The sequence below is a fragment of the Chiloscyllium plagiosum genome, chromosome 4 (assembly GCF_004010195.1).
Source record: "Chiloscyllium plagiosum isolate BGI_BamShark_2017 chromosome 4, ASM401019v2, whole genome shotgun sequence".
Classification (NCBI taxonomy): Eukaryota; Metazoa; Chordata; class Chondrichthyes; order Orectolobiformes; family Hemiscylliidae; genus Chiloscyllium; species Chiloscyllium plagiosum.
Window position 1 is genome coordinate 8,673,823 of NC_057713.1, and position 24,082 is coordinate 8,697,904.

At 39.7% G+C, this 24,082-nt stretch overlaps 1 protein-coding gene across 7 annotated transcripts in view; it reads left to right on the forward strand.

Moving 5' to 3' along the window:
* LOC122548836 (vacuolar protein sorting-associated protein 13B-like) overlaps nucleotides 1-24,082 on the forward strand; it is a 968,370-nt gene that overhangs the window by 635,555 nt on the left and 308,733 nt on the right. For 5 of the 7 annotated variants that reach the window (XM_043687672.1, XM_043687667.1, XM_043687669.1 and 2 more), the window contains 4 exons: nucleotides 10,568-10,739; nucleotides 12,820-12,934; nucleotides 18,629-18,770; nucleotides 20,393-20,801. In XM_043687672.1, the coding sequence (XP_043543607.1) occupies nucleotides 10,568-10,739; nucleotides 12,820-12,934; nucleotides 18,629-18,770; nucleotides 20,393-20,801 (838 nt within the window). Of the gene's footprint in view, nucleotides 1-10,567; nucleotides 10,740-12,819; nucleotides 12,935-17,233; nucleotides 17,301-18,628; nucleotides 18,771-20,392; nucleotides 20,802-24,082 lie in introns of those variants that run through there. The other 2 variants (XM_043687671.1, XM_043687674.1) reach the window with 2 other exon arrangements.

Below are 24,082 nucleotides of genomic sequence, written 5' to 3' on the forward strand. Positions count from 1 at the left end.
CGAGAGTTCAGAGGAGCCGGGAGGAGGCATGAGAAGTTGTTGGCGGATAGGATCAGGGTAAACCCTAAGGCTTTCTATAGGTATTTCAGGAATAAAAGGATGATGAGAGTAAGATTAGGGCCAATCAAGGATAGTAGTGGGAAGTTGTGTGTGGAGTCAGAGGAGATAGGGGAAGCACTTAATGAATATTTTGTTGTTGAGGAGAATACTGAGATACAGGCTACCAGACTAGGTGTGATTGAGGTTCACAAGGAAGAGGTATTAGAAATCCTGCAGAGTGTGAAAATAGATAAGTCCCCTCGGCTGGATGGGATTTATCCTAGGGTCCTCTGGGAAGCCAGGGAGGAGATTGCCGAGCCTTTGGCATTGATCGTTAAATCGCCATTGTCTACAGGAATAGTGCCGGAAGACTGGAGGACAGCAAATGTGGTTCCTCTGTTCAAGAAGGGGAGTAGAGATAACCCAGGTAATTATAGACCAGTGAGCCTTACTTCAGTTGGTAAAGTGTTGGAAAAGTTTATAAGAGATAGGCTTTATAATCATCTAGAAAAGAATAATTTGATTAGGGATAGTCAGCACGGTTTTGTGAAGGGTAGGTCTGCCTCACAAACCTCATTGAGTTCTTTGAGAAGGTGACCAAACAGGTAGATGAGAGTAAACCGGTTGATATGGTGTATATGGATTTCTGCAAGGGATTCGATAAGGTTCCCCACAGAAGGCTATTGTACAAAATACGGAGGAATGGGATTGTGGGAGATATAGCAGTTTGGATTAGTAATTGGCTTGCTGAAAGAAGACAGAGGGTGGTGGTTGATGGGAAATGTTTATCCTGGAGTCTAGTGGTGTACCGCAAGGGTTGGTGTTGGGTCCACTGCTGTTCGTCATTTTTATAAACGACCTGGATGAGGGTGTAGAAGGGTGGGTTAGTAAATTTGCAGACGACACTAAGGTCGGCGGAGTTGTGGATAGTGATGAAGGATGTTGTAGGTTACAGAGAGACATAGATAAGCTGCAGAGCTGGGCTGAGAGGTGGCAAATGGAGTTTAATGCGGACAAGTGTGAGGTGATTCACTTTGGTCGGAGTAACCGGAATGCAAAGTACTGGGCTAATGGTAAGATTCTTGGTAGTGTAGATGAGCAGAGAGATCTCGATGTCCAGGTACACAGATCCTTGAAAGTTGCCACCCAGGTTGACAGGGTTGTTAAGAAGGCATACAGTGTTTTAGCTTTTATTAATAGAGGGATCGAGTTCCGGAACTATGGGGTTATGCTATAGTTGTACAAAACTCTGGCGCGGCAGCATTTGGAGTATTGTGTACAGTTCTGGTCACCGCATTATAAGAAGGATGTGGAAGATTTGGAAAGAGTGCAGAGGAGATTCACTAGGATGTTGCCTGGTATGGAGGGAAAGTCTTACGAGGAAAGGCTGAGGGACTTGAGGCAGTTTTCGTTGGAGAGAAGAAGGTTGAGAGGTGACTTAATAGAGACATACAAGATAATCAGAGGTTTAGATAGGGTGGATAGGGAGAGCCTTTTACCAAGTATGGTGATGGCGAGCCGAGGGGGCATAGTTTTAAATTAAGGGGTGATAGATATAGGACAGATATCAGAGGTAGTTTCTTTACTCAGAGAGTAGTAAGGGTATGGAATATTTGCCTGCAACGGTAGTAGATTCGCCAACTTTAAGTACATTTAAGTCATCATTGGACAAGCATATGGACGTACATGGAATAGTGTAGGTGAGATGGGCTTCAGATTGGTATGACAGGTCAGCAAAACATCGAGGGCCGAAAGGCCTGTACTGCGCTGTAATGTTCTATGTTCAATGTAAACTTCTGTTGTATTGTTAAAACCAAATCTGGAGGCTCATATACTTCAGTGGAAGGTCATCACGTAAAAAAAAATGTTTTATCAAGCCACAGTTCAGTCTTGGCACTGAGTTGTTCAGCAGTAATGTTAGCTGGTATCATAACAGTGTTCTCCTCACAACTTACTTTCCTACCTATATTTAAGCCATTAGTGAATTTATTCACCATGGCTTTATTTTGTTCATCCAAGTCATCTTTTAAATATTGTGGAAGGTTGAGGCTTCAGCACTGATTTCTTGTGAACACCTTTTTTTAAATCATGCCATCCAGAAGATGAGTCAATTATCTCTACTGTCTTGGTCCTGTTAGCTCTCCAATCTTCTGTCCATGCCAATATGTCACCCTCTACAATCTTTTATTTCCCACAATAACCTTTGATGTGGTACATTATCAAATACCTTCTAGGAATCAAAGTATAGTACTTTCCACCTGTCCTCAGCACATGATATTTGCTCAAGGAACTCCAATATTTTAGTCAAGCATGATATCCCTTTAACCAAACCATGTTGACCGTACCGAATTATTTTGAACTTCTCTATATTTCCTGCTTTAATTATAGTTGGTTCTGATATAATGTGATAGTTACGTTCTTGTGTGATCTCGCGTTATAAAAAAATCACACTAATGTGGCCAGAATCAAGTTAAAATCAATTCGGGTAATGAAAGTTCGTGTTCTACAAATAATGGTCTAAATTCTTCAATTCCGTTAAAGCTAATTCGCGTTGAAGAAACACATGTTGTAGCAGAATCGGCTGAACCTATAATAGCTTCTAATGTTTTCCCAATGCCAGATAATATGCTAACTGACCTGTAATTTCCTGCTTGTTTTGGTTGCCCTCACTTTTTGAATAAAGGATTTACACTTGACGTCTTCAAATCTAACAGCACATTGCTCCAGTCTAGGGAGTTTTCGAAAATTAAACGTAATGTAGCAACTGTCTCACTATCTACTTCTTTTAAGGCACTACAGCTTGAAAGGCATGCTCAATATTGCTTCCTGATTATTGCAATTTTCTTGAGCTTTTCTCTGGTTTCCATTCCCTGATGCAAAATACCCTTTTCATTTGTCTGCCATCATCTTATTTTTAAATAATGCCCAGACTCACTTTCGAAAGAACTAACACTCACTTATCAATTCCTTTCTGTTATAAATATTTGTAGAAACTCTTTCACTTTTTTTGTGGCCAGTTTTCTCTCATACCCTTAATTTTTCCCTTCTTAATAATCTTGTAGTCATTTTTTGGGCAGTGTATAAAAAATAACAATCTCTGATCTGCTATCCATTTTGTTCTTTAAGTTTGATACTATCCTAAATATTCCTTGTTGCCCATGGGTGGTGGGTGTGTCCGATGAATTGTTTTCCTTTCACATTGCAATGTATTTATCTTGTTTATTCTGAAATATTCCCTCAAGTGCCTTCCACTGCATTTCTGTTGACTTGACCCTTAACCTAGTTTGCCAGATCACTTTTGTTTTTGCAATGCTTCATAATTGGCCTTCCTTAAGTTTAAGGTACAAGTTTTGGATTCATTCCCAGGAACCCAAGTTCCTGGCACTGTGAGGCAGCAGTGCTAACCACTGAGCCACTGTGCTGTGTTAAAAGCCTGACTGTCAGGAGTGGTATTTATTTTCCAGATATGGGCATTGTTGGCACGGTCAACATTTATTGCCCTTCAAAAATTATTCATGAGATGCTTGAGGTGAGCTATATTCTTGAAACAAGCTATTTATGAGCTCTAAAAGGGATTTGAAAACTAATTTGCTTGTAGAAATGATTGTATGTTTTATACTGAGATGGTCAAATACTATATGGATCGCTGCAGTCCCTCTATAATTAGGGCTGCAAACAGAGTATATTGTTTGTGGAAGCAAAAACAGGAGTTGCTGGAAAAGCTCAGCAGGTCTGACAGCATCTGTGAAGAGAAATTGGAGTTAATATTTCTAGTCTGAGGAAGGTCAGAACTGAGGAAGCGTCAACGGACCTGAAACTTTAACTCTGATTTCTCTTTTCAGATTCTGCCAGACCTGCTGAGCTTTTCCAGCAACTTCTGTTTTTGTTTGATTTACAGCATCCACAGTTCTTTCGATTTTTTTTTATATTGTTTCTGAAACTGGGAGGCCAGATAGAATTATGGAGCAGGCAAAATACAAGATAATTTTGGATACATTTCTAAATCTTTGGCAAATGGGGTGCATGAATCGTATTACTGTTGATTAAACAATGGTTGTCTGCACATTTCCAGTAGATACATCTCAGAACAGATTATAGACATGAATATTGGATTCCGATCCAGCTATTAAAAATATTTCAATTTTGTTTTCAAGTAAGCTTGTAATCAGTTATCCACTAGAGGGAACTGTTTAAAGTCTGCAAAATGAAGTAGTGCAGCAGAGTTGTGGCCATTATTTTAATATAGGCTTGAACCTGTTTTGAAAACAGTTTGAAATATAGTTATCGGTTTAGAGGAAATGACAATTATCGAGAATAAATTATCAGTTTTCCAAATTTAAAGTAGTGTATTTCCTTTGAGATTGATTCAATTCCAAATTTCTTGAGGTGTTGAAAGGGTTAGAAAACTTATGGGTGATCTTCAATTCGAGGGTTACTTAAAATTTCCCGTAGGAGCATGGGACTTATGAGCAAGATGAGACCATTCAAACAGACCATGGCTGATCTGGTTGTGATCTCAACCTCATATCTTGTCTGTTCTCCAATGGCCCTGACTTCCTTGTCCATCAACTCCAGAACCATTGAGAATCTTTGGGTTTGATCACAATAGACGTCGGCAATAGGAAAGAGTATGGAGCATGAATCTGTTGTAAAGAACATTAATATCTGTGGAATTCCAAATTTTCTGCCTGGTTCCTGTTTATGGTTGACCTCAGTAAATCGACTGCAAGATACCGATACATTAAAACTTGTAGACTCTTAATTCATACTCGTTCATATTTATCTAGGGACAGTACAGAATATTTCAGTTGTACTTAAGTGCAAATATTAGGCACAAAATGAGGGGTTCATTTTTGTCCATTTTTTAGTTTTTATGATGTTTATAGAAGAACAACAGCTTGAATTTATACACTGTACTTTGTCAGCTGGGAATGCGACCAGAGTAATGATGGATGCCAAAGTAGATCTAGAAGGCTAGGTAGTTTGTGATTATATTTGGTCCAAGCATTGACAAAATAACTAAGTTCAATAAGGCAAATGAGGGCAACTGCCCTTGATATCAAGGCAGCAATTGACTGTGTGTGGCATAAAGGAGATTTTGCAGAATTGGAGTCAATAGGAATCAGGGCAAAACTCTGCCCTGGTTAGTCATATTTAGCACAAAGATGGTTCTATAGGGAGAATAATCAGGCACAACATAACACTGCAGTTGGTATGTAGGGTGGTGTCTTTGGCCCAAACATACTGAAACATATGTCCTACTGCAGCAAGATCTGGACAGCATCCAGATTTTGGTTGTTAAGTGCCAATCAATATCCATCTACAATAAGAAACAATCCAACCATTTACCCATGACAATCGATCACATTGATATTGGTGAATCCCCTACTCTCAACATCCTGACAAGAAACTGAACTGCACCAGCCTATAAATATTATGACAATAAAAGCATGTCATATGCTAGGAATTCAGTGGCATACAACTCCCGTCTTGACTCTCCAAACTCTGTCTACCATCTATAAGATAGCATTGAAATGGAATACTGTCCAGTTTCCTGTTTGCATGCAGTTCCAACATTACTCGAGAAGATCCATGCATGGTGGATAATACAGCCATTTGATTAATACTCCATTTAACACCTTTAACTTTCATTCCCTCCACTACCAATGCATATTGGCATTTACTTGTGTGTGGTTGAACCATCTACAAGATGTTCCTCAATATCTCTGCAAGGCTCCTTTTAACAGCACCTTCCAAACCAACAACCTCTACTGCCGAGAATAGCAAGTCAATTAGGTGTTTCGGAACACCATCACCTGCAAATTCCCCTCAAGGCCACACACCACATGACTTGTTGCTTGGTCAAAATCCTCTAACTGTTTTCCCGACAGTACTGTGAGTCTTTCTATTCAATTTGGAGTGCAGTGCTTCAAGAAAGCAATTTATCACCTTCTCAAGAACAATTAGAGATTGACGATGAATGCTGGCCTCAGTGTCTACATCCCATGAATGCTTGAAATGAATGATAGCAAGTGACTGAAAGAATCATTAATCTGAAAAGTATATGCTGTTCGAGTGCTCCAGTATCAGTGAAGATTAGTCACTGTTGTAGTGTAAAAAACGATGGCATCAAATTTCCACCCTATAAGCTCTCACCCTTTCATGTGGCCTCTTGTGACTGCTCTGCACCATCTTGGACATGCTACATGGTTGAAATAAAAATAGACTTTCCACAATCTACATCATCAAGCAATGTTGCCATGAGAACATTAATAACTCTTTTCCACAATTTACGTTCATGTCACTTTTGAACAAAATTTAAAGCATAGAACAGGCCACTGGCTTATTGGAGGAGAAAGTGAGGTCTGCAGATGCTGGAGATCAGAGCTGGAAATTTTTTTTTGTTTGGGACAGGACGGGGTCAAGGTACGCAGAGATGAGTTCGGTGGGGCAGGAGCAGGCGGAGACAATGGGTCGGCCGGGGCAGTCAGGTTTGTGGATTTTGGGCAGGAGGTAGAAGCGGGAGGTGCGGGGTTGTGGGACTATGAGGTTGGATTCCTGAAGAAGGGCTTATGCCCGAAACGTCGATTCTCCTGTTCCCTGGATGCTGCCTGACCTGCTGCGCTTTTCCAGCAACACATTTCCAGCACTGGCTTATTGGGTCAAGCAGGATCCATGGAGAAAGAGAGCAAGCTAACGTTTTGAGTCTCGATAGTCATCTAGACTCGAAGTGTTAGCGTGCTCTCTCCGTGAATGCAGTCTGACCCACTATGAGTCCAGCATTGGTTGTTTTCAGTACAGATTCCAGCATCTGCAGTAAATTGCTCCCTACATTGATTTATTGGCCTGTATTGGTGTTTCTACACCATATGAACCTCTTCTCTCTTTTTTATCTAACTAACTCGATTTGCATTACCTTTAATTCTTTTCTTCCTTCATTTTATCTGTCTGAATTATCTGAACACAAGATTTGGAAAATTACTAAAGACGTATCAAGTTTAGATTTTGGGGGGATTATCAGATGCAAATGCCACTGTGTGAGATTTATTGGTTTGCTATTTTAATGGATACATTGATCCATGAAAACTACTTGGGACGTTAAAGTCATGAAAGACTTAGGATGGTGATTATCGCAAACCAAATACAGCTTGAATAAAGTTTCTTCAGTTTGAAATTCATTAACCTGCAATGATCCATCCATTTTGGTAGGAATATTTGTTCGCTGTCTGATAAACAAAAATCTAGGAAGAATGATTTGGGGCTCTGCCCCCACTTGTAGGATGTGAAAAGCAATTATAAGTGTTGAGACCATGGATCTCGCTGCCTTAGTTAGTTCCCACTAAAGGATTAAGAGATTGTTTTGTGTGTAGAGGGTTTCCTTCAGAACAAATTCCCAATAAATTCACTATTCTTAGAACAAACTCAATTCTCTCTCCCTTCCTCCCCCCTTTCCCCTTGGAATCTATCTGTCTAGCCTGGGAGTTGACATTTATAGGCTGGTAGATATTTCTTTAGTTCTTTGTTAAGTCTGAACTGTTGTGACAAGCTTTCATTGCATAAGCACTGTATAAATCTTGTCATAAGAGATGTGTGCTTTTCCTCAGTGTATGAATGGTAATGACATTGAAACCAGTAGGTGTGTGGAAGAGATCCTGCATTCAGAGTGGGATAATAAACTATGATAATACACTTCAGCAGTGGACATCTACTTTTGGCTTCAGCAGCTTATTTTTCCTTGATGCAGGCAGTGGAAAAACCTGATGACACCAATTCATGAAATTTTGATTGGATGTTTTCATTTTCTAAAGAAAATAAATTTTCTCAAAGACTGGATGGTTGTTTCTTACAGTAAGATAGTTCAGAGTGGCTCATTGTGTTTCTTGTACAAAGTCATGGAAATATGGTCAGGTGAGCAGCTGCTGTCTTGCAGTGGCCTGACGAATTTTGGAAAATTAGCCTCAGCTATTATAGATTCATTGCGTGCATTGGTATATTTACAAAACATTAGTTCAACCACTTTGTAATGACTAAAGAATAAATATTTTTCGACATTGCAGAGCATTGTTAATGAGCAATTTTCTTTTTTGCATTGTGAGATGTGAGTGGTCCTGGCAGAGGCAGAATTTATTGACCATCTTTAATTATACTTGATAATGTGGAGGTGAACCACTTCACAGCAGGGTCTTGCTACATCATGGCACTGTTTGGATGCAATTTCCAGGATTTTGCCCCTTTTACTGAGATGAGGATAAAGGAGCAAATTTATTTATGTTCCCAAATCTGTATATTCCTGTACTCCCACTGGAATTGTGTCCTTTAAAGTTTGTGAGAAGATTTGTAGCTCGGGTGCTCGTTGTTGTGGTTCTGTTCGCCCAGGAATTTGTGTTGCAGATGTTTCGTCCCCTGTCTAGGTGACATCCTCAGTGCTTGGGAGCGCTTCTGTGATGTTTCCTCTGGCATTTATAGTGATTTGTATCTGCTGCTTCCGGTTGTCAGTTCCAGCTGTCCGCTGCAGTGGCCGGTATATTGGGTCCAGGTCGATGTGCTTGTTGATTGAATCTGTGGATGAATGCCATGCCTCTAGGAATTCCCTGGCTGTTCTCTGTTTGGCTTGTCCTATAATAGTAGTGTTGTCCCAGTTGAACTCATGTTGCTTGTCATCTGAATGTGTGGCTACTAAGGATAGCTGGTCGTGTCATTTCGTGGCTAGTTGGTCAGCGAACAGAACCATAACAATTGTGTCCTTTATTTTGTTTCATCTTTCCTCATTCTTTTCAATAAAATGTACCACTGCACATTTCTCTGCATTAAATTTAATCTGCCATGTGTCCTCCCATTTCCACCAGACCACTTGAAGTCTGTCACTATCATGTGTAGCTGACAGCTTAGTGTCATCTGCAAATTTTGAAATTGTACCCTTAATATTATGGCTCACAGAGACAGTGTACTGGAAATCAGGCCTCATTGTTACCAGTGTAGTCATAAAAGTTAACAATTTTATAAAGTATGCTAAGTTCCTCAATTTACTTGACTTTCAGATCCAAGTTGATAGAAATCATGGACCAGGTTTCTGTACTGAACAAAAATTGCTATTTATTAAAAATAATTAGAGGGAAATACTTACAAACCATTGGTACATGATACTATTGATTAAAACTTGCACATGTGCGTGCGTGCGCGTGCACGCACACACACACTCACTCACTCACTCACACACTCTCTTTTGGGCAGAGGGAAAAAGAAACTGGAAAGATAATTCGGTTGTCGCTGTTCCTGGGTTCTGTTGTTGAGATGATCTTTATGACACTTCTGCGGATCAGTACATTGCTTCAGGGAGGAAAAATTGAGGACTGCAGATGCTAGAGATCAGTTGAAAAGTGTGATGCTGGAAAAGCACAGCTGGTCAGGGAGCATCCGAGGAGCAGGAGAGTCGACGTTTTGAGCATGAGCTCTTCATCAGGAATTCTTTTGTTATTGCTTCAGTCCTTTTTCTCTGGATGCTTCTACTGATTGGTGGGTGACACAAGGTGGATGTTATATTTACAAAAAGTCTCTGGCCTATTAGTTTAAAATCTCAGCTTACAAAACATTGCAAGAAAGGAAAACTGGTTTTCTTCAGCTTTACAGTGAAGCTTGATTGCAGAGAATAGACATTGTTCCTGAGCTGGGGAAAAATTGAACATACCTCTCTCTGTAACTTGTTCCTAGCTCCAAACTGATCAATAAAGTAAGTACCAGTTATGGATGTTGGCAGGCAAAAAGGTCTCTTTCATTGATAATGGCCAGTAGTCCATAGACCAGTCAAATGATTGTTTACACAATGTTTTGCATGGTTTTCAAAACTGCAGCCATTATTTCAAGCACCAGTTTCAAAACAGCACTTTCTTATTTTAGTCCCCAGATCAAAAAAAAAACTCAAAATTAACCAATTTCAATCTCTACAATATCTGTCATGAAAACCTATAGTCCCAGTACCAATCTCTGATAGACCCCACTCAATGCCTTTCTCTAGCCTGAGGAAAAAAAACAATTCTCTCATCACTACTTTCTGGATTCCTCTCACTCAACCAATTTCATCTCCAGGCAGCTACTTTCCTGTTAATTCATGGGTTAAACCCATAAAAATAAATGATTGTCTAATCATTATCCCATTGACTTTTATTGAGGTTTTACTGTATGCAAATTGACTGAATTGTTTCCTACATTAAAACAGTGGCTACTATTCAATTAGCTGTAAAGTGCTTTGGGATGTTCTGAGGTCATGAGAAATTCTATAGAAAAGTTAGTCTTCTCCTGCTTTTAAACAGATTTGGTAGAAACTGAAGCTGCCAAATTTATAACTTTATTCTTCCTCACTTAAATGCATTCTGATGTAATGCACTATTATTTCTCTTTGGGTTCCATCTGTGGGTATCTCTAAGTCTTGGAAACTTGTGGTTTAGTTGTGGATAGTATTTGGAAGTGTCATATATGATTATTTCATCCTACAGCTGTAGTACAAATTGTTGTGTTTGAATGTTTTCCATAGGGCGATTCAGTCCAAATGGTGGATGAAAGCCCCTTCGCTGACTCGTCCACACTGGAACAGAAAACTACTAATATTGGTGGAACGACAGGATGTATCAGTTTATGGATGCAGTGGATGTTGCCTAAAGTTACTGTTAACTTGTTTGCTCAGGAACCAAGCAGTAAAGGCACAGGTGAGAAATATAAATTACTGCATCTATGAATGGGGAATGAATAATCCCCTAACCCCATTATAAGTACCCTTTCCAAAGGAATTCCACTTTCTCACAGAAATGTAAGTATTAAAACTGTGAACATGTGATCAGTGTCCTTAAAGGCAGTTTTTAGCAATAAGGGTGACAGTGAATTGGCAGGCTCTTTTACTGCTTGGGTGGCTTTCTTTCTCAATAATCTCAGAATACTTTAACAAGTTCCAACGCTGATAGGACATAATGTTTTTGCCTGGCTCCTCTCTATGGTAGCGTCTGTATCTTACTTGGAAGAGGAGAAGCTCAGTGAAGTTCAAGTGTCCACAGGGAGAAAAACTAAAGAAACACTATGACTGCTGTAAACATATTGAGCAACATTAGAAAATATCTGGGAACAAATAATCCTTCTTTGTGTCATTCAGGAAATGATGCATTATTAAATGTTTTCAAATTCGGCCAGTGGAAGGAAGGAGATATTTTCTGAATGTAGATGTATAATTGGGACATTTTCCAAGGATATTCAACATATACTATTTTGTATTAAAATTCCAAGCATACAAAATGGACAGACAGGTAAAGATCAGATGATCCATCACATACAAAAGGGTCAGAAGTCAAACGACACCAGGTTATAGTCCAACACGTTTATTTGAAATCAAAAGCTTTCAGATGCTGCTCCTTTGTCAGGTCTACCCCAGTCTAACACTGGCACCTCCCCATCATATAATAATTGGAGCATCATAACTAGATGTTTCTTTCCTTCCAGGAGAAAGTGAGGTCTGCAGATGCTGGAGATCAAAGTTGAAACTTTATTGCTGGAACAGCACAGCAGGTCAGGCAGCATCCAGGGAACAGGAGATTCGACGTTTCGGGCACAGGCCCTTCTTCAGGAATGACATTCCTGAAGAAGGGCCTGTGCCCGAAACGTCGAATCTCCTGTTCCCTGGATGCTGCCTGACCTGCTGTGCTGTTCCAGCAATAAAGTTTCTTTCCTTCCACCCTCCTTGCTTCTATGTCCTGCATAAGTTGGTCTATATAATCTCCTGTGAAAAGACAAAAGCATTAGGATGCTTAAAGTAACAAACATATTTGGGTATATTCTTCTCCAACCCTCTCAAATTATCAACACTACTTCAGGAGATCACATGGCGTCAATATTCTCCATAATATTCTAAGCTGCTTTGTTCTGTTGACTTTATCTGGCAATCATTTATTTCAGAAATGGGTTATAATTGATTAAAAAGCCTTAATGTTTTGGATAAACCTTCAAAATCTATTGCCATTTTCAGCAGAAACTGCTTTTGTGCGTGTTCATTCATTGGTGTCACCTTTTTCCCAGTATGCTGCATTCCATGCATCTGACCTCAATGGAGTTTAAAAAGATGACATGAGATCTCATTGAAACTTATGGAATACTGAGAGGCATGTATGGAGAGCACATTGGGAAGATATTTCCACGTAAGGCCTGAAGGTTACAGCCTTAGGGTGAAGGTGAGGTGTGAACTGAGTTGAGGAGGAATTTCTTCAGCTAGAGGTTAGTGAATCTGTGGAATTCATTGCCACAGAAGGCTGTGGAAGCCAAGTCATTAACTGCATTTAAATCAGGGATAGATAGGTTCTTGATTAGCAAGCGGATCCAATGTTACTGGCAGAAAGCAGGGGAATGGGTAGGATGAACATATCAAATGAGGAGGAGACTCGATTGGCCAAATGGCCTAATTGTATTCCTATATTTTATGGATCTCCATCTCTGCCTGACCTGTGTTGCCCTAACACATTCCACACCGGTCAATTGTACCCAATCCATTATAGCTGCAATCCGTTTTCCCCTCTGCTGAGCATGAAGAATCACAAAGACAAAATTCCTAGAGTGGAATCTCTGCTTCTTAAAAATCTGTTGCGTTTATGTGTTTTTGGAACTTTGCATCATGTTGAAACAGTGTTTTAATTCTTCAGACCCCTGGTAGATGTCCAGCTAATTAATATCTCACTAATCTTTTTAAAGGTTATTTCTGAAACTTTGTAACTTTTTTCAGTTAATAAATTTCTTCAATTACAATTTCAGGTATTTGTGTTGTTGGTGAACTTGAGGACTTGAGTGCTTCAGTTGATATCCAAGATGTTTACACAAAGGTGAAGTGCAAAATAGGCAGCTTCAATATTGATCACTACAGGAGCAGGTAAAATAATTATGTCCTTAATGTGTATACTGCCATTTTGTGGAATGAGTAAAGTGAAAATATTCACTTTTAGTGATGCATCGATAAAAGTATTTTATCCAAAATACAATTTGAATGTACAAGCATATGAATCAAAACCAGTATTAGGTCAGTAAGCCTCTTGGGCCTATTCCACATTCAATAAGGTCAAGATTGATTTGATTACTCCATATTCCTGCCAGCCCTTTATATCCTTTCACTTCGTTGCTTATCAGAAACCCGATCAGAAATATTCAAAGACTCTGCTTCCACTACCTGTTGAGGAGGAGAGTTCCAAAGTCATGGTCCCTGAGAAAAATACTATTTTCATCTCTATCATAAAAGGCTCACTTCTTATTTTTAAATAGTGACCCAGTTCGAGATTTCCCTCAAGAAGAAGCACGTACCCTATTAAGTCCTCTCAATATCTTACTTGTTTCAATCTCTTAATTCGCCTAATGATAACACTCCATTCCAGGATTTAGTCCAGTAAACGTTCTCTGAACTGCATTTAGTGCCTTTATATCCTTAAAGCAAAAGGACCGGTAAAATGCACAGTCATCCAAATATGCTCTCAGTGATGCCCTGCATAACTGAAGTTTAATTTCCCCACTTTTGAAATCAATTCCTCTCACAGTAAACATTCTATTTGCTGACCTAAGTTCTTGCTTTACCTCCATGATAGTCTGTTGTAATTCACGCACTCATACTGCCAGATCCCTCTGTATTGCTTAACTCGTTGACCTCACATCATTCATATAATCATCCTTCTTTCTCATGGAGTTTGTAATATGATGCCTTCTTAGGTTGGCGCAATATCTGCCTCGATGAAGTCACGCAGGGTGAATATCCTCTTACCCCTGAAATGGTATTCATGGCCTGATCACCTGTGGAGTTACAAAAGTGCTCTTTGTCCGGGATGCAGGCACAGATACAGTCCATTGACATGTATGATCTTGATAACAGGCCTTGTATCAAGTAACAGTTACAGGAAGATGAGTTGCTTGGAGGCTGAAAACTTAATTGACCATGTTAGCCTGTTGCTTACTGCAAAGCCTACTCTGTGCTCGCGATAGTTTTCAGTGCTCATTCCATGCTAGTAGAAGATGCAAATATGCTCACAAATTGAGCCTGCATCAGCTAATATAATTTCTTGTAGAGTAGCATTGTCAGCACTGAATGTGTATATCTGACACATGAGCATGGTGCCTTGCGTACACTTGCTATGGAAACTAGACATTGTTCACATCAGAGTTCATAGTCCTCATATTCCAGCTTCTGAGCTGAAAGACAATTTGTTCTTGTTTGCTTTGTCAGCCATGCATTATTTTAGGAGCTGCAGACTTGTCCAGCATCTGTATTCCCTACTGCTCTCAACCTTCTAGCCTGGTTTCCTGATTGGGTCCTGGTTGGTTGTAGGAAATTGCTAACCAGCTAATCCAAGAGAAACACCAACTGACATTCTCCTTGTGTCTGTGTAGGTTTCCTCCAGCTTCCTCCCACAATCCAAAAAGATGTGCAGTTCAGGTGAATTGACCATGCTAAATTGCCCATAGTGTTAGGTGCATTAGTCAAGAATAAATATAGGGTAGGGGAATGGGTTTTGGTAGGTTAATATTTGGAAGGTCGGTGTGGACTTGTTGGGCCGAAGGGCCTGTTTCCATACTGTAGGGAATCTAATCTAATCTTAACTGACTCATGGGACTCCAAGCCACATTTTGTGTCAGATTGCTGTGCCTTTAACTCTTGATTCTTTATTAATTCATTCTTGGAATGTGGGTGTCATGGGCTCAGCCAGCATTTATTTCTCATCTATAGTTGCCCTTGAGAAAATGTTGGTGAGCTACCCACTCTTGAAGCCACTGTATTTATGTGGCTAGTCCAGTTCAGTTTCAGGCCAGTGGTGAACCCCAGGATGTTGATAGTTAAGTCCAGGGTGAAACAATATCAAAACTTAACTTTATAACGGCACAACATCTTGCTTCATTTCTCGTGCAAATATAAAACAAAACATGAAAAATAATTCTGTTTCAAATCCTTACTATGAAAAAATAGTTTTAATAAAATGTTTATATCTTATACCTTCAGAGTACTTAAGTGGAGTAATAGAAAGGATGACATTCAGGAAATATGGGTATGGAAACAGTTTAGGAATAGATATAAAGTGATAAATTACTTGTGGGAGTTCTGTCTAAATCATCTAGCAGTGACCACGTGATAGGGTGTAATGTAAAGGAAGAAGCAATGGAAGCTTGTAAATGTAGGTTTGCTCACTGAGCTGGAAGGTTCATTTTCAGATGTTTCATCATCATACTAGGTAACATCTTTAGTGAGCCTCCAGATGAAGTACTAGTGGTGTAGCCCGCTTTCTATTTATATGCTTGGGTTTTCTTGGGTTGGTGAAATGGTATGTTGGATCTTTTGTCACCGTAGAGAATACAAGTAAGATCCCAGAAGCAGGGATACATCAGGAAATTGATGGGGAGGAGGAACTCAGGAAAATTAAAATCACTGCAGGAATGGGGCTGAGAAATTGTTGGAGCTGTTGGCAGACATGTGCTAGGGTCCTAATAGAGTTTGTCCTCGAGTTTTAAAATAAATGGCTAGTAAAATAGTTGATGCATTGGTTTTTAATTTTCCTCACTCCCTAGGATGGGGTAAGGTTTCATGAGACTGGAAGAAGGCAAATGCTGTTCCTTTACTCAGAAAGGGAGGGAGTCCCAAAGCAGGAAACTACAGGCCAATTCGCTTAACATCTATCAGAGGGAAAATATTAGAAGCAATAATTAAAGAGGTTATAGCAGGACACTTGAATCAATTCAGGGTAATCTAATAGAGCCAACATGGTTTTCTGAAAGGGAAGTCATGTTTTTCCAATCTCCTGCAGTTCTATGAGGAGGTCATTCATGCTGGGGAATGGGGTGAATGCACTGTACCCAGATTTCCAGAAGACATCTAATGAAGTGCCATTTCAAAGGTTATTGCAGAAAACAAAATCTCATAGTGTATAGGCAAAAATAAACAATTGGCTTGCTAGTAGGAAGTGGGCAGTAATGGCAATGTCATTGGAATAGTAATCCAGAACACCAGGCTAATGCTGTGAGGACATGGGTTTGAACCTCACCATGGCCAACCAATAGTGAAATTTAAATTCAATTTAAAAAGAAAATCTGGAATTGAAAAGCTAAACTAAGGGTGATCATGTAACCATTTCTGATGTTACCAGTTTCGATGTTTCCTCATGAGACAGAATCTTGAGAGTCGCCCATTTAAAATTGAATTGGCTTAAGAGCAGGCTCAAGAGGCCAAATGGCCTTTTGTTCTTTGTTCATATGTGTGTATGTACAGTAAATAACTCAACAATCCTTTTCTCTTCAAACTTGGGTTCTGCCCTCACCAGCACTCTGGTAGCTAATCAGAGATCAGTCCCTTTGTCCAACTGGCGCAATAACATCTGCTGTAGGTCTTATTCTCCCAAATCCCTCATTCTGACTGTCTGACTGAGCCTGGGCAGGAGCATGATCACTTGTCTCCTCTATTCTATGCAGGTGTTCAAACTTGCACCTCACTTACAAAGCGAGTGCCTGTCTCCATAACAATTGCAGATTGCCTGGGTTTTATAGTTGGGGCAGGTTTACTATGAAGTCACGCTGGCTTGTTTCAGCAGATTTAGTAAGACATTACATTTCTCTCCCCCATTTTGTACTGGATCAAATGATATGGTTTAAAACATAACTTGTCTTCTAATGTCCAGCGGTCATAACAATGGAAGAAAAAGGACCTAACGTATTCTTGAATGGGAGCCCAATATGCTTGGTCCAGCTGTTCCAAATACTCTTAACCCCGTTTGATTGGCCTGGATTTGACTCCCAAATGCAATCTCACAAAACACATCTGTTGATGTCATAGTCTAGATACGGCTGGAATGATAACTCATGTTTGCTCAGAAAATATAGTTTTGAAACAGTTACATTTTTTTTGCAGCATGAACACATTCATTCTAATTGTGTGACTAAAATAATAAATGTTTCTAAACATTAGAAATCTGTGGAAAATCTGTCGAAGTGATGATGCTAGTTTATTAATAAAAATAAGAAACCTTGTATGAAAGTTAGATTGACTTACGGGAATTGCCATGATACGTCCGTCTTTTGGCATGATAAAAAAAAATGCTTATTTAATTTTAGGGGAGTATGTGTTCGGTGTAGTTTTCAAATTGTATAAGTCTATAAAAATCACACAATTACTTAGACTAGACAAGGCAGGCATTCTGTTTTCCAGGCCAGGTGAAGGCTGGCACACAGGACAATTTGATGGACTGCTTCTACAATGCAAAGAAAAACCTGGGGTGAGACTCTCATAGTGAATAAGTCATGGCAGATTTCTAAATCTTCACGTTGAATTATGAATTTCTTCTAGTTTTTGATACAGAATGTGAAGACAATGGTTACAAGGACTGAGCAATTTCAGAGGGATCGTGGTTAGATTTGAAACTTTCACATGATTCGCAATAGTGACTGTGCTTTGTTGCAAAGAAAATCAAGCAAAACTTTCAAATATCCATCTGTCATGATTATTGAACAAAATGTCCTCATGAGGCTCATTGGATGAGATTTTTCTTACTTTGACTTTTTTCCATCATCTGAAGAGTGTTTGATTGCCTTAGCCTCGGAATCTCAATTAGAATTTCAAACTTTAATGTCTTTAATGATTCCCTTTTAAAACCTAGTTATTATGGATAGAAATTCAACCTCTCTTGAAATATTACTTTATTTTAAAGTTTGAATGGCAAAAAGACAAAATGGCCAGTTTGATTCTAAACAGATGCCTGCCACATGATCTGCAAAAGTTACCCTTCATAACTAAAAGTTGTGGTTTAAAATAACTGATGGAACTAAATAGTTAATTCTAGTACATATTCCAAAGCAAAACTTGAACGATTTTAGAATCCACAGCTCAATCAGTTTATAGACCTTCTTCTAAACCTCCTGCTGTGAAAGAAATCATTTCTGATTATGCATTCTTAATTACAATTAACAACTGTATTAACCTGGCCTGGAGTATTGTGTCTTCTTAGTAAGTCACACTATTTAACTTGTAAAAGTGTGCATCTTGAAAGGCAGCCTTTTTCTCAAGTTCGTTCTTGTAACCATGTTTTCTCATCCCTAATGGTGCTTACTGCTTATATTCCAAATCAAATAAATTTTACTTTCTACTTCCTGTTGAGTTTAAATTGGTATGTAAGGCCAACAGGAAATCTGTAAATTTCTTTTTCACATTTTGCCCATAGTTATGTGTTCCATATTGCAAACTCCTAATTCCAAAATCAAAACATGATTCAAATGTCATCTGAGTAACAGCTTTGTCAATAAATACAGCAGTAGAATTTCACAGTTTTTGTCACTGTAATAATTTACTGTTGAGCAAAGTTACTCAGAATTTGATTAACTACTGGCCTCCACAGCTCTTTGGACAAACAGGCCCAGTATAGTATTCGTCACATGGTATATGGAACACATAACATGAGATCACGCAGATGATTGCACTTTGTAGCTGCATTCAGCTGCAAAACCTTCAGTATAATCAACAAATGTTTTGCTTATGGCCTTTTTATTGCTTCCACCCCCCACCCCAACCCCCACTGTCTGTCCTATCGCTCTTGTCCATCACCTCAAGCCTTGGAAAAGGCCCATGGTCTCTGGGGCATTTCGGAGGTGTTGTACTTTCTTGTACTGACAAGCTGAACAGACGCACTTTGTTGGTTCGACCCCTCAGCAAGCAAGATCCTTTCAGTCATTTCTCTGGCTTCTTTCCTCCTGTAAGAAATAAGTTAAATTACTATTACTGATTTAATCTTTTTAAAAACATTTTATCTTTTTAAGTTTGCTCCATATTGAAGGTACACGTGATCAATTGATAAATTGCTTCCTTGAGTAGAACCACAACCTTGGTTTGTTAGCAGGCACAATCACAAAAAGGTTTCAGCTATCACAATGATACTATTCAAATCTGCCAGAAATGAAAGGAACATTTACATCTACATTTCATTTTCACATTGTCAGGATGTCCCAAAGTATTCTGCAGCCAATGAAGTACTTTTGAATTATAGTCACAGTCATGGTTTGGGAAGTGTAGTAGCCAATTTGTGCACAGCAAAGCCCAGAAATAGCAAGGTGATAGTAACCTAGTAATCTGGGTCAGTGATGATGTTTGAGAGATAAATATTGGCCATGATATCAGAGAGAATTCTCTGATTCTTTTTGGAAATATTAACATAGAACATTTCATGCAGCCAGCAAGACCTAACGGAGTCTCAGTTTAGTGTCACATCTGGAAGACTAGATTGTTAACTTCAATCAAATCTCATGTAGCTAAGGCTAACACAATGACTGAATGGAGATGTATAGACACACCAGCTGTCTACATCACTGATTCAGTTGACACCTTTCCCCATTCTAACCCTGTAGATCTGCAAGTTTATTTCTCTTGTGTCATTTTAATTGTCTTTTGAAAGCATTTAACATGTGGTGCCCAGAGTTGTTCAGGGTATACCAGATGTGATCTGACCAGGGTTTTGTATGGCTGCAGTATTACCTAGTATCTAGAGCACTAGAAAATAAAGCCAGCATTCCTTTAACTTCTGCTGGCCTGAGACAAGTCTGAGAGGATACTGGCGGCAAATATCACCTGAGGGGAGCACCATACGAAATGCTGCAGGTGTCAAATGAGAGCGCAAAACATTGTAAGAAAAGGGGGGGCACAATGATCTTCCTTTAACTGGTCTCCCCAGTCTCCAAGAATAGGTCCAGTTATGAAAGCCAAACATTGCAGATGCTGACAATCTGACATTTAAAGCAGAAAATCTTGGAAATACTCAGCAGGCCTGGAAAGAGAAAGAGAAATATTTAACTACTTTAACCCTAGACCTAACCAGCAGGATTCCTACTTCACTGTTGTGTACAATGCAGCAAGGGAACAAATAAGCTGAAGGTGTGCTTAGTCAATTTAATGGAGAAGTTATACCTGTAGAGCTGAATATTCCCAGACATCTTAAAAGGAAAGCCCTTGGAACAGGTGTAGAAGTAATTCAAAAACAAAGATTCTTTCTCAGGAAATGGTATTTACAACTGGAAATGAGTAATGAAACCCATTAAAATAGGTTTTTACTCAAAGTAAATCAGTTGCAGTATTATTTGTGTTTTCATTTTAAAAATATGGCCACCTGGTGCTACACAAGGAAGTAATTTGCTTGTCTATGAGACTTTGAGAATAGGTATTTACAGTTTTTATATATTTAATGCTTGCTGTTTAAAATGAGCAACTTTCAATTGGTTTTAAGAATAATAAGCATGTTTACTCTGCTGCAAATGATTCCTCAGACTTGCTTGACATATGTTTTGCCCAGTGTTGATATGCGGTGTACAAATTGTGATCATGCAGATGGCAGCCAAACTTTTAGAAGGTTCCCACCAGCAGCACGGATTTCTTTCTCTTACTTACACCAAAGCCGTTACGCGGAACGTCCGGCATAAGTTAACATCAAGGCCCGAGCGAGTTTCGCGTAGTCTCCACAGGGTGGCAGAAGGCATCGTGGACAGTTCTCCCCAGTACCTTCATGAGATCCTCCTCAGTGCCCAGCCATTCGACGTCGTGCTTTCCTTCCCTCTGCTACACAGTGTGGCAAAGATATTCCAGGCAAAGTTGCCAAAGAAACCGAAGGCAAAGCGAAAGTCAACGGGCCAACCTATGAGGGCCTATGGCTTAACATCACGAGAGTTACCACTTATCTATATCAACACAAGTGTTGTCAGAGTGTTTTTTCCAAAAGGAGAGGAGTCGTACAGAGGAGGTAAATATGGTGCCTTTCAAATTGTTAACATTTCTAACTCTTACGTTGCTTTACCTCTCTTATTGCTTTTACTTATGTATCTCCTTGTCATAACTGCTATGGCTAAGAAGGAAATAAGGTTTAAAACTCCACTGGATTCAAATCCTATCTCTCACAGTAAGCTGAATTAAATGTTGCAGGCTAATAACATTTTAGAGTCATAGAGATGTACAGCATGGAAACAGATCCTTCGGTCCAACCCGTCCATGCCGACCAGATATCCCAACCCAATCTAGTCCCACCTGCCAGCACCCAGCCCATATTCCTCCAAACCCTTCCTATTCATATACCCACCCAAATGCCTCTTAAATGTTGCAATTGTACCAGCCTCCACCACTTCCTCTGGCAGCTCATTCCATACACGTACCACCCTCTGTGTGGAAAAGTTGCCCCTTAGGTCCCTTTTATATCTTTCCCCTCTTACCCTAAACCTATGCCCTCTAGTTCTGGACTCCCAGACCCCAGGGAAAAGACTTTGTCTATTTACCCTATCCATGCCCCTCATAATTTTGTAAACCTCTATAAGGTCACCCCTCAGCCTCCAATGCTCCAAGGCAAACAGTCCCAGCCTGTTCAGCCTCTCCTTATAGCTTAAATCCTCCAACCCTGGCAACATCCTTGTAAATCCTTTCTGAACCCTTTCAAGTTTCACAACATCTTTCCGATAGGAAGGAGACCAGAATTGCACGCAATATTCCAACAGTGGCCTAATGAATGTCCTGTACAGCCAGAGCTCATGATGTTTCTTTATATTCACATGCCATGCCACTAAAGATAATGCTGATTCTGTTTTCCTTCATGCTGTTTCGTCTGTTGGGGAATCTAGAATAAGATAGTATTAAAGCATGAGGTGCACCTTTGGAGATGTCGATTAGGATCAGTTCTCTCATGGAAAACATGGGGCTAATCTGCAAATCTCTTACCCTCCACCCTAAAAAAAACTGTGAATAAGAAGGCACCAGTCATGAAAGGAAAAGCTCACCATGAGAGAGTTTCCAATACTGATTGTCTTCTGAAGTCACCAACTTAAAATAGTATGTTCAAATATTAAACTTTAAATAAGCTCACTTGCTGATATTATACTCTTGACATTTAACTTCAATAATGTTTGGAGAGCACAGAACTTCTTTTTCTTAATATTCATCATTCAATGCTGAAATAGTAAACCAGATGGTAAACTAGTTACACCAATCAGGAAAACATTTGTAATCCAAATGTGGTGAGTTATGTAAAAATAAGTATAGATGTTTTTTGGCAAGGGTTTTGTTGAGATAAGATTTTGATCTGAATGTCTAATTAAATGTTTGACTCTAACAATCTCTTATACTTATCCATCATGGAAACATGAAAAAATAGGAGCAGAAATAGGCCATCATAATTGATCATCCAACTGAATAGCATGTCCCTGCTTTTCCTCCATTCCTTTCTTCCATATTAATTCCATTTTTTGATTCCTTTAGCCCCAAATACTAAACCCAACTCCTAATTCCGTTCATATCTTAAATTGCTGCATCCACCATAGTTTGTTATTTAAATGTTGCTAGTCATAAAGCTCAGCAGCATTGAAAATTTCTTAATAAGACCTTAGAAGAAATCAAGGACACTTTGAGTGTTCATGGTGATTGGCTATGAGGGAAGGGTGTTCAGTTGCAGCCCCTGGTTTGCCAAGTGGAGCGAGTGTAACTGTGGACAGACTGACTGTGCAGCATCCGTGAGGCTGAGAATGTTGTGGATAACACATGCAGTGGCTTGGTCACAGTACAAGTAATGGCTACACAGACAGAAAAAGATTGGGTGACCACTAGGAAAACTTGTAGGTGTGGGCAGGCAATGCAGGAATCCCCTGTGGCCATTTCTCTCTCAAATAGAAATGCCGTGTTGTATACTGTTGGGTGGGGACATTTCTGTGGCTGCGGGTGAGATGGTGTGTTGCTTCCTTGGTGCCACAGTCAAGAATGTCTCGGAGGAAAGTATCAGCTGCAGTCAAATCAGTGGCACCATGACTGGCCTGTTGTACAACAGGGAGGGTCCATGTTTAGTGAGTAGTCATGCTAATAAGATGAGAAATAGGAAGATAACATAGTTAAATACATGGCTAAAGAGCTGGTATAGGAGGGTGGGATATGAATATCTAGATCATTGGGATCTCTTCCAAGGCATGTGGAAAGGACGGGTTACACTTCTATTGGAGGGGCACCAAAATTCTGGCATGGAGGTTTGCTGGTGCCACTCAGGAGCGTTTAAAGTAATGTGGCTGGGGTGTCGGAACCAGAGCGGTGGATCAGCATGTGAAGTGTTGAAGAGAGGGAATAAGTTAAGAAAGAAAAGAAGAAAGAACAGGCAGGACCATGTTAATGAACAAGGTGGGATTAGCCGTCTAATGTGTATTTATTTTAATGTAAGGAGTATAACAGATAAGGCAGATAACCTTAGAGCCTGGATAAGTATATGGGACTGCGATGGGGTAGCCGTTACAGAAACTTGGTTGAGAGAAGGGCCAGACTGGCAGCTCAACATTCCAGGGTTTAGATGTTTCAGGTGTGACAGAGAGGGATGTAAAACGGATGGAGGAGTTGTAGTACTGGTTAAAGAGAATGTCACAGCTGTAGTAAGACAGGATGTCTTGGAGGGCTGATCCACCTAGGCCATATGGGTAAAACCAAGAAATAAGAAAGATGCATTCATTATGATGAGGTTATACTATAGGCCTCTCAATAGCCAGTGATAGATGGACGACCAGATATGTAAGCAGATCGTCGCAAGTTGTAAAACAACATGGTGTGTAAAACAACCACACCATGTTGTTTTACAACTTGCGACGATCTGCAATATTGACTGGGATTCCCCATTTTTCTGGGGCTTGAATGAGGCAGAATTTGTTAGGTATATCCAGGAGAGATCCTTGAAATAATATGTAGACTGTCCACCTAAGGAAGGGACCATACGAGACCAAGTATTGGGAAATGATTCTGGCCAGGTAATTGAAGTTTCAGTGGGTTGAGCATCTTGGGAACAGTGATCAAAATTCTGTAAGTTTTAAGCTAGATGTGAAATAGGATAAGACTAGTTCTCGTGCAAAAGTGCTAAACTGGGGGAAGACTAATTACAACAGTATGAGGCAGGTACTGAAAAAATTGGATTGGAGATGGCAATTTGAAAGCCAGCTAACTAGAGTTCAAGACCTGCTTATTCCTGTGAGGATGAAAGATAAGGATTATAAAGATTCGGGAACCTTGGATAAT